General features: G+C 31.4%; 1 protein-coding gene across 1 annotated transcript in view; it reads right to left on the bottom strand.

Annotated features, from left to right (window-relative positions):
- LOC107451820 (uncharacterized) overlaps nt 1–14,971 on the bottom strand; it is a 326,140-nt gene that overhangs the window by 16,441 nt on the left and 294,728 nt on the right. The window contains exon 6 of the mRNA XM_016068055.5: nt 5,203–5,312. Coding sequence (XP_015923541.2) covers nt 5,203–5,312 — 110 coding nt within the window. The remainder of the gene's footprint in view (nt 1–5,202; nt 5,313–14,971) is intronic.

The following is a 14,971-nucleotide window of genomic DNA, read 5'->3' as shown; positions in this document are numbered from 1 at the left end:
GAAAACAACCAACTCATCTTCATTCAAAGAAAACATTCCCGGGCTGGTACGATAAAAATTTGTTTTTATTTTTTTATTTAAAAAAAAAAAAGTACACGCAGTGGCAGCTTCTAAAATCCACTGGAAAATAAAAAAAAGGAACACTAATAAAAAAAAAATAAAAAAAAAAAAAGGCTTGAAAGCAATCCCGTAACAAAGAGATAAGAATAGAGTGGAGGATTCTGGGTACGAAGCAATCAGCTCTTTTCTATCACCTTTCTTTGGAGTTGACCCTTTTTTTCTTTATAGGAAAAAAAATAAAATAGTTTAGGAGGAGAAATGTGAAACCAGCAGGGAATATAACGATACAATGAAACACAATCAAAAATATTTTTATTCTTTAAAGAATAAAGAAGTCTACGGTTCGATAATAGAGTTAAGCAAAATGTTATTGATTACTAGTTAGGAATATAAAAGTAATTGATTACACATACTATTTTAATTGTGATTATCAACACTTATTTATTATTCTAGGTACCAAACAATCAGTTCTCTCTTATCACCTTTCTTTGGAGATGAACTTTATGAAATTGTGATCAGCGCCATTTTCAAAAAGTTCGTCTAGAATAAAAAAATTTAAAAAAAAAATGTGTTTCATTAAGTTCTTTGAATTCATTTTGTTTTAAGAACTTTAAAATAGTTTTTGAATAAAAAAAATTGAGTTATTATTCAAGTAATTCTAAAAGGACTATACAAATCTTTGAAATACAGTTTGGTGCATGTTATTATCTAAAAGTATACGCTATACGGTCATAATGGCTCCATTTTTTGCCAGAATAAGGTAATTACGACCATGTTTAATGTTTATTCAAAAATGTTCTGTTATGACGGAATGTCTAGGAGCCTCTTTTTTCATTCTGGCAGTCTTTCCCAAATGGTGTTCTATGGAACCATAGAGTTCCACGAAAGAGTTAAGGGGTTCCAAGAGCTTTTTTTTAAAAACATTTTAGGTCAGCTGTTCTTATAAAATATTTTCAATGTTTACAGCTCTTCTTTATTGTTTTTATTTCAACAAAACCCGTAATTCAGCCCATTTTATTTATTTTCAGCTTTTGCATAGAGACAAAAAGCAAATTCCTTATTAGACTGGATTCAACACCTAGACTGCGAATTGAATTGTCGGTCATAAACCATAATTTGAAATAATTAATGATAAAGAGCTGAAAAAATTTCATTCCTCTTATTTTATTTAATAATCGGCTTTGTTAACTCCGTAGCCCTGTAATTTTGAACACAATCCAGAAGACAAGGCAACGTATTGGGACAAACTAGCCTTTGTGGAGGACTATTTCGATGGAACTATTCCTCATTTATGATACATGGTGTGGAAAACCACGAAAACCTTCCAAGGTTAGCCCGACAGCAAGGGAATTCAAACCCATGATCCATCTACCACTGAGGATATTTTACGTCAGCACTGTGGTCGGTGCGAGCCAGGATCAGAGTTAGTATCAGCCAGCTAACGCTGGGATTCGAACCTGGTGACTTCATGGCCTCAATCCTCTTTTCAAATGCTTTCAAAATAAAGTAGTCTTCCATTGATTAATACATTCGTAATTTATTTAATTTATAAATTCATGGTTCCACCAAAAGACGGTCTAACATTTAGGGTTCTGCAGCCGAAGAAAGAATTGGGAAACGCTGTTTAAAGAATCTGTAGGAAGCTGTTGCGAAGGTGAAAAAAAAGGAAACAAAGTCAGAGAAAAGCTGAAAGAAAATATGGCACACCAAAATCAGTAATTTAGATTCAGGTTAGTGAAAAAGTTAGTCCAAGAAATCAAGGAGTTGGATGCCAAACATAAAAATTAAATTTATTTGACAATTAAACGATAACAGGAACTTGTAGACTGTTTAGCTAAAGCAAGGATTAGTTAAGTCAGGCATGTTCTTTTGCACATTGTCGGACCATTATGTTAAAAAAAAAAATTTCACTTCTAATATTTTTGACAATGGAAAACCAGAGAGACATCTTTGTTTGTCTTTCGAAAAAGAACCAGGCACCACCATAAGCCATTGTACAGCATAGTAATGATGCCCGTAGGCTGAGTTGTAGCGCTTTGCGATCCCGTGCCACAGGTCCGGGGTTCTAACCTTGGACCGGGCAAGGTTGACTCAGCATTTCATTCATTCAATTGGAGGATAAAATGAGAACCAAGCATACTTAGCAACTAAACACTGGGGAGTTCCACGTTCGACTGACCATCTAACTGGAACATCTCCTTCGGCATCCCCGGAGGCCTAAGGTGAAGAAAACTGAGATAGGCACAGTAGGCCTTGGCCTTCCCCCTGGGATATCGCAGTACTGAGTTTAATTTAGATCATAGTGATTTATCTAGTGCTAGACCATATTAGTACTAGCATTATTCAAATTGTTGATACTGGGCCGGGGTAGCCTGGTTGCTCGGGCACTGGGCCTATGTCCAAGAGGAGTTCGTGGGTTCGATCCCGGCCGACCGAAGATGTGTGGTAAATGGTGACTGATGCACGTTAAATCTGTCGAGTCGCAAAGTCCTCCATGTTCCCATAACAAATCAATACCTCTGGGGGTACTGATACAGGAGTTTTCTTGTCTTTAGGATTGGTTCTAAATTAGAAGGCTACAGGAGTTAAACATCAGCACAGGGTTCTTGCTCAATTATTTCAAAAAAAAATTAGGACTTTTTTAGGACTAAGAAAAAAAAATTAGCACTTGATGTAAAGTAAAAATAACATACTTAATCTATACATAATATTAAAAATGTACAAATAAAGTGTTTAACGATTCATGAAGTAAAAATTACATAATTAATCTATACATGATGCAAATTACGGCTTAATTTTGTCACAATCTTTTTCCTCGATTTTCTTTTTTTGACTTAAGTCATTTAATATGTTTCTCATTTTTAGAACACACTTGCTTTTGCTTTCTGACATTAATTTTGGATTGATGCAAGCAACATTTCTTACAACAGAATAGTTTATTGGACATTTCTCCAGTAAAGTTTCTAACATTTTGGTGATAAACTTTCTGCAATCTTTCTTTATATTCATATGATCTCGGTCAAAAATAACTTTTGAGGCCAACAGCTGCTTTAAAATTTGGTCACCTTTAAAACCTACACTGATTTTTGTCAGAGAGACATAATTCTTTTCATCACAAAAATTTAAAATGGCACAGTTTCTCCAGAGAATTTAAGTTTTCTATAGATTCTGGCTTCAGAATGTTATATAATTGCACACTATGTAATACCAAATCCTGGATATCCGCAGCAAAAAATGGTAAAAGTGGCCGATCTGCTTGATACAGTTTCAAAAATGGTGAAACTAGCTCCGACACATTTAAGAAAAAGTTCAGCTTAACAAGAATTAATTTGTCTTTTATTGCTTCTTGTAAAGTTAAAAAGGATTTACATTTCACTTATCTAAACTTGCCAACATTTTTCACATAAGATTTCAGATCATTCCAAAGCAATATTGCTCTTTCAGCTGCAGGTGCATTTTTCAGCCAACGGTGGTTACAAAATCTTAGTGGTAATTTGTTCTCAGTTGATTGATTAATAAAATCTTCTTTTCTTGTGGGTGAATCTTTAAAAAGATAGAAGATTGAGCTCAGGATGGAACCAATGAGCCATTCTGTTTCAGACTCACCTTTGTAGAATGCATTATTTAAAATATGAAGCCCACAACTTCCTATTGCATTGCATTGAACACCATGTTCCTTTAACAAATCTTCTTGAATATTATTATAAAACTTCCAATTGACAGCAGGACCGTCCATAGAAATCTGCAATAATTTCTTCAGGTCTACATTTTTGACTGATGAATAAAAGCAGGCTAAAAGGTCATCTGCTGTAGAAAGGCCCAGAAAAGCTGATGTTAAGTATCGCGTCTCTACAATGTTCTTATCTGGGTTTCAAAAGTGGATATGTATATCCAACTGCTTCTGCTGTGTCGCTTTGTTCAAAGACTCATCAAAAAGCAATATATAAAACTTGGCATTATCAATGCACTTCAGAAGTAGCATGCTAAAATGAGGTGCAAGTCCAAAATGACAGAGATATGCACACTTAGATTCACTGCAGGCAAAATGACGTGCTATTGAACTGTCTGGAAACATTGTACTAAATAATTTTCCAGTGTCTTTGGAAGAATTGTAGGAGTAGTAGCTTTCTACAACTTTTAAAGCCCATAAAATCTCAGAAGAAAGAACTTCTTTCCCCAAAGCCCAAGAATCTTCTAAAAAGAAGGCAACAGAATTTAAGGATTTAGGGAATCCGACCGCTCAAAAAAATTTTCAAAACGCCAAAATGAAAAATATTTAGCACTTTTTTAGCACTCAGAAGAAATTTTAGCACTTTTTAGGCCCTAATAAAGTTGGGGAAAAATTTTAGCACTTTTTTAGGACATTTTTAGGATAGCAAGAACCCTGTCAGCAGTCGTGAACCCAAAATTGGGTCGGCTGTTCAACGACGGTTAAAATATAAAAAATGCTTATGCTAATTCAAAAGTTGAAGTAGACCATGGTGGTCAGAGCATAGAGCACTCGCCTCTCAATGAGGTAAAGGGGTTCGAATCCCAGCGATGTCAGTCGATAGGACTTTTGCACACGGCTTGTACCGACCATTGTGCTGACGAAACATATCATCAGTTGTAGAAGGATCATGGGTTAGAGTCCCCTTGCCGTCAATCTAACCGTGGGAGGTTTTCATCTCCATATAACGCAACTGCAGGCTAGTTCCATCAAAAAGTCTCCCACGAAGGCAAATTTCCCCAAATACTTGATCCAAGAGTTTACTTGTCTTCTGAATTGGATTCAAAATTACAAGGCAACGGAGTTTGGTAGTGGTAAACTCAAAATTGGGCCTGCTGTACAAAGACAGTTATAAAATAAAATAAAAAAGTTGAAGAAATTCAGAGCGTGATCTATTGGGGGAAGGCGCCTAGGCTTGCCTAACGATATGCATAATATACAAATATATTTTTATAATCTAATTTATCATTTTTATCGGAGTTTAAACATGTTGGACCTTTTGCGGAGATTCTTTCTTACAACAAAAACATAAAATACACAAAAGCAACGTTGACTAAATAAAGACAAATAGACCGTCTGAAAACACATTATGGCGTGAAAGAAGGGAGATGGGGGGGGGGGGAAAGAGAAGAGATAAAATGGATAGCACTTACGAAGCATCTGAATTTATCTTCATCCGCTTTGGCCACCCGGTGTTCCAGTTTGCCCACCAGGTAGCGCGTCGATCCCTCTTTCCACGTTGCCAAACACACTAGTTCTTCAGCTGGGGGAAAAAAGACAAAAAATAATCAATAAATTATATTCAGAAATAATGTTTTAAATATATAGCTCACAAATTCTTAAGTTTCAAAAGGCCAAAGATCTAAAAAAATAAGCAAAATGCTGGAACAACAGAATTATTTTACGATTTAGTGATGCAAATTAAATATATATTTATATAAATATAAATGTAATAAATAAATATATGAATCGTAATAAAGCGCGTTAATCGAATTAGGAAAATCAATAATTGACAATATTCTCATATATAAGATCTCTGCACATAACACGGGTGAACATGTTAAAAAATGTATGAGTACTCTCTTACATGATCTTTACACGTGCGTAAAACAGGTAAAAATATTACATTTAGTACATCTTGACTAATAATATCTACACATACTAATTTAACAATAGCCTCTTAAATAAAGTTAGTCCACATAAATCGGAAGAAAATACTCGATGATTTAACAGTATTTTGGAACATGAAATTCTCTACTCATATCAGAAATCTGAAAAAATTTTCCCTCTCATAATGTATTCTCCACCTTATTAATACATATAAGTATCCTTATATGGGTCATTCTCACAAAAACAGCCATTTTCATGTCCCCAGTATATTTTATGTTTGTTTTACAGCTTACGAAAAAAAAACAATTCAGGGAAAGTGTCCCTCAGAATGCAAGCTAACAAAAGAATAAAAATAAAATTATCAATTTTTATTTTTTACTTATTTTAGGTAATTAAAATATACCAATATGTCATTCCCTCACTTGTCCCCACTGCTGATTTAAAAAAAGAAAAAAATTGTTTCTGAAATAATTTTTTTTTTTTTACAAATTCGTGTTTTTTGTTTCAGAATAATGAAATATAGAATTCAGAAAATCAATTTTAAATTTAATTTCTGATAAAAATATTAACACAGCACTATTTTAAACTTTGTCCCCAGTGTTTCGCGTCATTCCCTCACAACAATGTTCTTATCACCTGCAATCTTCTTAGAATAAAAATATTTTAATAAAAACTTCAGAAGTTAACAACTGGCATCATAGAACAAAATTGCAGTATGTTTCCATCTTCAACTTAAAGAAGCTTTGCTGTGGAATAAATTTGAATGAATCGAACCAGGTAAAATTTTTTACATTTGTCATTCCCTCACGTCTATTTTTAGAGTAAAATAAAATACAACTTCATCGAGAAAGTGGATAATTATACGTTGCTTTCTTGTATGAATATAATTGTATGTGATTGACTTCAGAAATTAATTAGGCCTAACTGTTATTTTTAAATTTTATTGAATTCGTCATTCCCTCACTAGTGTATAAAGTGAGGGAATGACGCTGAAGTTAGGGAATGATTCAAGATGAGTATATTATTAAATTTTTTTTTGTTCAATCTTGCCAGTCTATTTTATTTCCCAAACCTGTAAAAACTATTAAATATATAAGACTAAATTATAATAAATATTAGATATACTTAGCATGCTATCATTTTCAAACTTTAGGTAGATGTAACTTAGATAAAAGCATGTATTAAAATGAAATATCATTCCCTCACTATTAGTGTCATTCCCTCACTTTTTAAATAGTGAAAATAATTAATTTACTTATGAATTAATTTGAAAAATAAATTAAAAAATTAATAAATTAATTCATTAAATTAATTAATTTATTAAATTAATTAATTAATTATTATAAATTAATTAATTATAAATTAATTATTTAAAAAAATAATTAATTTAAATATTAAGTATAATTTATAGGATATATACTTTCTTTATAATGCCATTACATATTTCTATTAATATAAAAAGTTTCAGAGCTTTTTATTCACTTTACTTTTTTGGGATTTTATGAACTGAAAAATGACAGTTTTCGTGAGAATGACCCATATATGAAATCTCTACGTATACATCGGTTGAAATCGGTAGGAAGTCTCTACGCATACATCGGTTGAAATCAGGGCGAAATCTCAAAGCATACAACGGTTGGAATCAGTATGAAGTCTCTAAGAATACATAGGTTGAAATCAGGGCGAAGTCTCTATGCATACATCGGTTGAAATCAGGGCGAAATCTCTAAGCATACAACGGTTGAAATCAGTATGAAGTCTCTAAGAATACATAGGTTGAAAACGGTATGAAGTCTCTATGCATACATTGGTTGAAATCAGGGCGAAATATCTAAGCATACAACGGTTGAAATCAGTACGAAGTCTTTAAGAATACATAGGTTGAAATCGGTATGAAGTTTCCACGCATACGTCGATTGAAATTAGTGCGAAATCTCTACGCATACAACGGTTGAAATCAGTATGAAGTCTCTAGGAATACATAGGTTGAAATCGGTATAAAGTTTCTAAGCATTGTAATATCTCCCTAACCACAACTGAACAGAAACGAACTGCGCATGCGTAATAGTCAGTCAGTCAGTGATTTTTAAGCGAGTAAGTCGCAGGAGATCCTCTCCTCTCTACTATAGAGTCATGAATGAAAATTTGTGTGTGTTTTTTATTTTTGTTTTTGTTATGTTTAAATAAATTGTTTTTGTTTATAATCATGTTTGTCTGTATGTTTGTTGAGAAATACGTTACAGCATACATCGATTGAAACCAGTATGAAGTTTGTCGCTATGCATACATCGGTTGAAATCAGTATTAAATCTCTACGCATATATCGGTTGAAATCGGTATGGAAGTCTCTACGCATATATCAGATGAAAACAGTATGAAGTTTCTACGCATACATCGGCATATACATTAACAAAAAATCACAAATAAATTAATACTTTTTTAAGTTTTACATATAAAAATAATATAAACATTTAGCAAGAAAACAGTACACTCAAACTTGATGTTACTATTACGCATAACTTTCATAAAAAAATATCCAGCAACGAAAAGTATTCTCATATTTAAGGTCTCTACTACGCATAAATCGGATGAAAAATATTTAGTCACGGAAAAGTGTTCTTACATCTAAGGTTTCACTAAGCATAAATCAGGTGGAAAAAAAATATCAGTAACAGAAAAGTATTCTTATAATTAAGGTCTCTACTACGCATAAACCAGATAAAAAATATTCAGTAACGAAAAAGTAAGTCATACTTTAGGTATTAAAAAGTAGGCTTTTAAAAGTATTCACTCCTAAAAAGTAACCTCATTCTTTCGGACTCTGCTCCGCATAAACCAAATTAAAAATATTCTGGAAACGAAAAAGTATTCTCCTACTTTAGATATTAAAAAGCATGTTTTAAAAAGTATTTATTCCTAAAAAGTATTTCTAACGGAGTGATTTTCTATTATCAAAGAATTCCGTGAAAAATAACGAAAAGTATTTCGATTATTCTACTACGCGAAAATCCAATGATAAATACTCTTGATCTTTTTCATTAAATATATCTTTTGATTATATAAAGGTGTTAAAAGTCACAACTCTAAAAACAATAATAATAATAAAAAATAAATAAAAACCATATCAAGTTAGCAACACAATCATAGTAATATTTTTTTTTTCCAAAAGAAAAAAAATAATATTTGAATAATAAATGAGAAAAACTTTCCATACACTTTTAATATTAATCTGCGTGAAAAAGAGGGGATTAAATTTTGACGCACTCAATAAAATATGCGGGAAAAAAAAGAGTGTGTAAGTTAAGAGTAGATTCTACATAGAATACGTGCAGAAAAAAAAATGCTATTCGGTGAAAAAACTGAAATCAAAACTACGGTAGTTCAGTGAAAAAATTGAGCAAAAAACCTTAAAGATAATTTGTTGGAAAAAAGAATCGAAAAAATTAATGGAAATTAATCGTACTTGATTTAAATCTCCACTTTTCATTCAATACTTAACGCAGTGAAAGGGATTAAATCCAAAAAAATATATATATCGGTGGAAAAAAAACTTAGTTTTTTTTCCTCCCTAAATGAAGGTAATTAACTTTGAGTGGAATGGTAAAATTTACCGTTTTGTTATTTTCTAGGCATTCTAAGGAAAAAGCATCATAAAAGCTGGGATATATTAGAGCCACATTGAAAATAAAATAAAACAAACAATAGAACAAGAACCAGGCTAATGTTAATGTCCATGGGACATTTTTGCACCCAAGTGTTCCTCAACACTGTTTCATGAGAGGTACTTTATAAGGTCCCTAAACTTTCTATTAAATAACAGAAACATGTATACGGACATCGTGGCGTCGTTCAACAAAAGCGCTCTTCTAAATTATTTAAAAATGTGGTTTATCATTATATTACCCTAAGCCATTCAATTCATAAATCCCAAATAACATGAATATAAGGCCGGGATAGCCTGATCGGTAGGGCGCTGGACCCATGCCCGAGAGTTCGATCCCCGTCGGCCGAAGACTCCCTGTGTAGTAAATGGTGACTGATGCACGTTTAATATGTCGAGTCGCAAAGTCCTCCATGTTCCCATAACAAATCAATACCTCTGGGGGTACTGATATAGGAGTTTCCTTGTCTTCTGGATTGGTTCAAGATTAGGTCGGCTGTTCAACAACGGATATAAAAAAAATATTAAAAAAATAACATGAATAATTTTATTCAGTGTATATAATACTTAATGAAAATATATATTATTATAACTTATATTATAAAGTGCTATTTAATATTAGTTATAATAATATTTAATGTTAGTTACTCCACTAAAAGAAAAATACATAACATTGACAATCAAAAATTTATTTACCGGTTTTTAATTCTCACGTTCAAATTGCAACTCAAATCAATCAAAAAATAAAAAAAAAAGATATTGATTTTTAAAAGTTTAACTTTTACATTTACAAGATCGCTTATGGCCAACGAGATAATGGTTTACGCATTTCGGAACCCTGGTGCCAAATTAAAGCATTTTTGACAATTTCTTTTCTGGTTTTAAAACATTAAATTACTGGTTTTAAATACCTTACCAAGTAACTGTGATTGAGAACACGATTGATTTACAATATAGTAACAACGTTCGGATATTGCTTTTTTACATGTTCTCGATTGAAGAAAATTTTTTATCAGGGTAACGGAAGTAATAGTTTAAATGTTGATTTTATTTCCTCTCCATTTAAGTTGTAATGCTGCAAAGTTTCGATAAAAGTAAGTAGATGGCGCCACAATCGTGATATTTTTGAGTCGAAATAGAGAACAAGAAAAACTAAGAAAAAGAACAGAAAGCATAATGAAATCGAAGTTTCCATCATTTTTTTTTTTACTAAAACAAAAAAGTTACATCGATTTAAAAGTAAACGGACAATTAGCAAGCATTAAAAAATTTTTAATTAGCATTTCACTTTGCCGTTTGCAATTAGTTTAATGCATTATTTTCTACACTTAAAAAAATGGAAAAGAATATTTTCGTTACAGCAGTGTTACTAAAACCATAACAAGACGGCATAAAAAAATAATTAAAAAAGGGATTGGAGCTATTATAAGTCAATAGATGGATTTCTTAAATTAGCAGAATGAAAGCAAATAAATCATAATTTAGTTACGAGATTTAAGTGATAAAATGACATTGCCTAAGCAAACAAAACCTCTCATAAAAAGATATAATAACTGCAAATGTTTAGTTAAGCTAAGAGACTGTTTCATAAATTTTACACACTATTATACCACGAGTTTCCTGCTATAAAAGAAGATAAACAACTCATTCACGCACTTTTTTTCATTTTTGAAAAAACAATGACCAAACCAGAAATTTTTTTCACTAGCTTTCAAACTTGCTTTAAGTTTTAACAGAAATAATGAAACAAGTTACAGTTTTAAATATTGTTAAAATGCTTTTTATTTTACTCCATCATTTTTATGAAAGAGGTTTTTTGTTACGGAAAAAAAAACTATTTAAAAAACTATTTACTAAAGTTGAATTTACAATAAAAGTTAACGAATTAGTTAAAAAGTTTATGAATTTATAAATAAACAAAGGTAAATTAATGCATACCAAAGGTTACGTGTTAAGGTTCGCACAAAATGTATCAAATTTCAACAATTATTATTTTTCTTTTTTAAAAAATTATTTTACATATCTATTCAAAATATAGATAACCATTATAGTATTATTATTTAATATTCATTTGGAATTTGAAAAATAAATAAAAATAAGGTGTCTGCAAAAAAAAAACCCCACTTTTTTTAAAAAGTCTTTACGGCTAAACTTTCCAGAATCATTAAGTTTATTAAAAGAAAGCTTTATTTTTAAACCACTATAACTATCATGTTGAGCTTTACATTTATTGTCTTTCATTTATTGAGCTTTTAAATTGATTGATATTTTAAACATTTATGAATTTTTTATATAAAAATATCGCCTACCCTAATGAAAAAATTATAAAACCAATGAATAATTCCTAACTTTTGCACATCTTTGCAACTTTTTAAATTTTGAAAAACTAGATAAGTTTTGCATTTTTAGAAAGTTGTAGATTTTCGTTATTTTGCGTTGTTTTCATAATTAGCATGGAAAAAGTTGGCAATAGTTGGATAAAATTAGATGTAATAGTTACAATATACAATACAGTTCTGAAAATAACACATTATTTGCTGAAAAGTGTAAAAGCAACGGTATTCAAAAACAGCTTTTTATCTCAGAAAACCAAGCATTAAATTAAGGCAGAAAATGTGAGTTTTACTTAAAAATATGTATTTTAAAAGAAAGTAAACTCATAAATGTGATAATATATATTTTTATTTCAATAAATTAAACTTAATTAGTATTTTTTTTAGTAATTTTAATTAAAAGGATAAATTTTAACTTTCAGCATTTTTTGCTTATTGTAAGATACCTTTTATTTGGCATAAAACTGCCCCAAAATATTACTAGAATGAAATTCAGGATCAAATAACGGTATAAAGAAACAAAACTTGGGGTGCATCTTTCGTAAAATCTATTTCACTCTAAAATATCATACAGTAATTTTTACAGTAATATTTATTTCATTAGAGTGATCCAGTAATTTTATGGTAGTTATTACTAAAAAATTACGGTACATTCGATGTTTTGTTCCGTAATATGTTACGTAATTTGTAACACGTAGTGTAAAGTACCAGCACGCAGAGTGCCCGTACTTGTTATAGTAATTTGCTCCAAAATTTTTTACTATTTCTTATGATTTTCCGTTGTAATTAAAAATCACGACCAACAAGAGTAAAGCAAGTTGTATTTCTGCCTAGAAATTTTATTTTATTTTATAACCGTCATTGAACAGCCGACCCATTTTTAGGTATACGATTACTAATGTTCAACACAGTAGCCTTGTAATTTTGAACCCAATCAAGAAGACAAGGGAACTCCTGGAACAAACATCGGGTGAAATTTGCCTTCGTGGAAGACATTTTAATGGAACAAACCTGCATTTGCGTCTCATGGAGCGGAAGGCCGCGAAAACCATTCACGGTTAGCCTGACGGTAAAGGGACTCTTACCCATGATCCGTCTACCACTGAGGATATTTTACGTCAGCACTGTGGTAAAAAAGCATGCCAACAGAAAAAAAAAATTCTAAAATATTTTAAGCGATAAAATCATATCAAATATTGTCTAATACTAATATATTGGACGTTGGGTTTTTGATGGATTAAAGCTAAAGCCTAATTAAAGGCATTACTCGATAATAAAACTAAAAATGCATTTTAACATAATTTTACCAATACTTCGTAACTCTAAAATTAGTAAGCTAACTTCATTTAAATTAAAAAACCAGAATGCAACAGACATTTCTTAAAACAATAATAACAAGAAAACAAAGATTTAACTAAAGTAAATAACTTTTGAGAAATCTAATTGTTTTTTTTAATACCATTTTGTTACACATGAAACTCTTTACAAAGAAATTTAAAATCGGCAGGAATAAGCGAAAACTATCGAAATGTCGACATCTTTATTAAACAGAGCAGCGCAATGCGGAGACGTGAGCGAATCATTTCATTCGGCTTTAGAAGATTTGTCAGAAGAATACAATGCAAACAAAAGGAATTCGATTTTTTTTTTAAAAATATAAACGAAGATATTTCAGAAACACTTCAAACAAAGGCTTTCCAAAATAAAAACTCTTTTACTTTAGAAAAGAACAAAAGCACATGCAAACTTAATTTTAAGTCGTTTTAGATAGAAGCAAAATATTCTTCAATGTAAACATCCACGCGGGAACGATGTTCCTAACATTTCAAGTTGAAGACGTGACGCAGACGATTTTTTCTTATCTTCAATTTTTAGTGGCAATGCCAGGTGCTGTTGTATCTGAATTAAGACCGTTTATTCTTCAGCTCTGGCAACGAAAAATGATGTTATTTTTTTCCTCACTCCTCCTAAGCTTCCCCCCCCCTCAACTTCTGTCTTTTTCTTTCACATTTCGAAATCAGGCCTGTATAGTGACAGGCCTTCTTGCTTGAAGAGCCTGAGTCTTAATAAAATAAAAATTGTCAACAGTGATACAGAGGCACGTTCTTCAAATTCAGCTTCTCTAGACGCAAGAAACTGTCGTTGAATTACGACTGGCTTTTATTTCATTTTTTCTTCCTATTCGCCCTATTATTAATTTTTTATTTCATTTCCATCAACTGTAACTGCAACTTTCTTTCAAAAGTAACATTTTTCTTTCTTATTTCAAAACCTGGAAAGTCTCTGAGAGTAGGAAGCTCTTGAGTTGAGATTAGATTTATATATTTGTAGTGAAATTTAGACGCTAAGCACATTCACAAGTTAAGATTTTTCTTTTTTCTTCTTCTTTTTTTTTTTGACTTGTAGAAATATTTTGGACCAACGCGAGTAATAAAATTAGAAAAAAAATATGCACTCTATTAAAAGGGAAATATATTCATAAGCCCAACAAATTGAATATTTTTATTTTATTCATTTAATTTTTTTATCATTTTCTGCCAAATGTTAATGAGAAAATGTGTACAGGATTTTTTGTTCACTGTTTTGATGGTTGTTAGCCGTGTTATAGTAATGGAGTGCTAGTACACCTTTAAATACAAAATGATAAGAGGAAAAATAACGATTGTTTTGGTAGCTTAAATGCTTCTAATTCTCGTTCATAAATTTGTCTTCAAAATTTCGACGAAACTTTTTCGTCTCTTCGTGAATTTTGTCCTTAAAACACATTTCAGTTATCTATTCCATTGATTCGCACTTAATTTTTTAGGAATTAACTAACTTTTAATCAACAATAAATTTTTTACGAAGATCTCAAACTGATCAAAGCATTTATTTCCTCTATTTCTCTAATTTTTACAAATTTGTCTTTGGTGGATTTTTTCTATGGATTTTATCCAAAAGCACACTTAGCAATTTTTCGTTTCCTTGTGCTTTGTTCCTGAATAAAGTATTGGGAGAAGTTAGCTTTCATGCAGAACTTCTTTGGTCGAACTAACCCGTACGTGGAGTGGGAAAACACGAAAACCTCCCACGGTTAGCCTAACGGCAAGGGGTCTCTAACCCATGCTCCGTCTTCCACTAAGGGTATTTTACATCAGTCCTGTGATCAGTGGAACCGGATGCGAAATTCTAATCAATCAGCCATGGCGGGGATTCGAACCTGAGTGATCTCATTGGCATGCAAGCGCTCTATTCCTTGATCCATCACGGCCCAGTTGATATTAATTGACCAAAATAGTCGCAAGAGCAAATGAGGTAATATTACAAAAAAATATTAAA

Source organism: Parasteatoda tepidariorum, chromosome 5 (assembly GCF_982258835.1).
Source record: "Parasteatoda tepidariorum strain Cologne lab strain chromosome 5, Ptep-v5.0, whole genome shotgun sequence".
NCBI classification, from domain to species: Eukaryota; Metazoa; Arthropoda; class Arachnida; order Araneae; family Theridiidae; genus Parasteatoda; species Parasteatoda tepidariorum.
The sequence above is the reverse complement of the archived record's forward strand: the minus strand, read 5'-3'. Positions and strand labels throughout refer to the sequence as shown.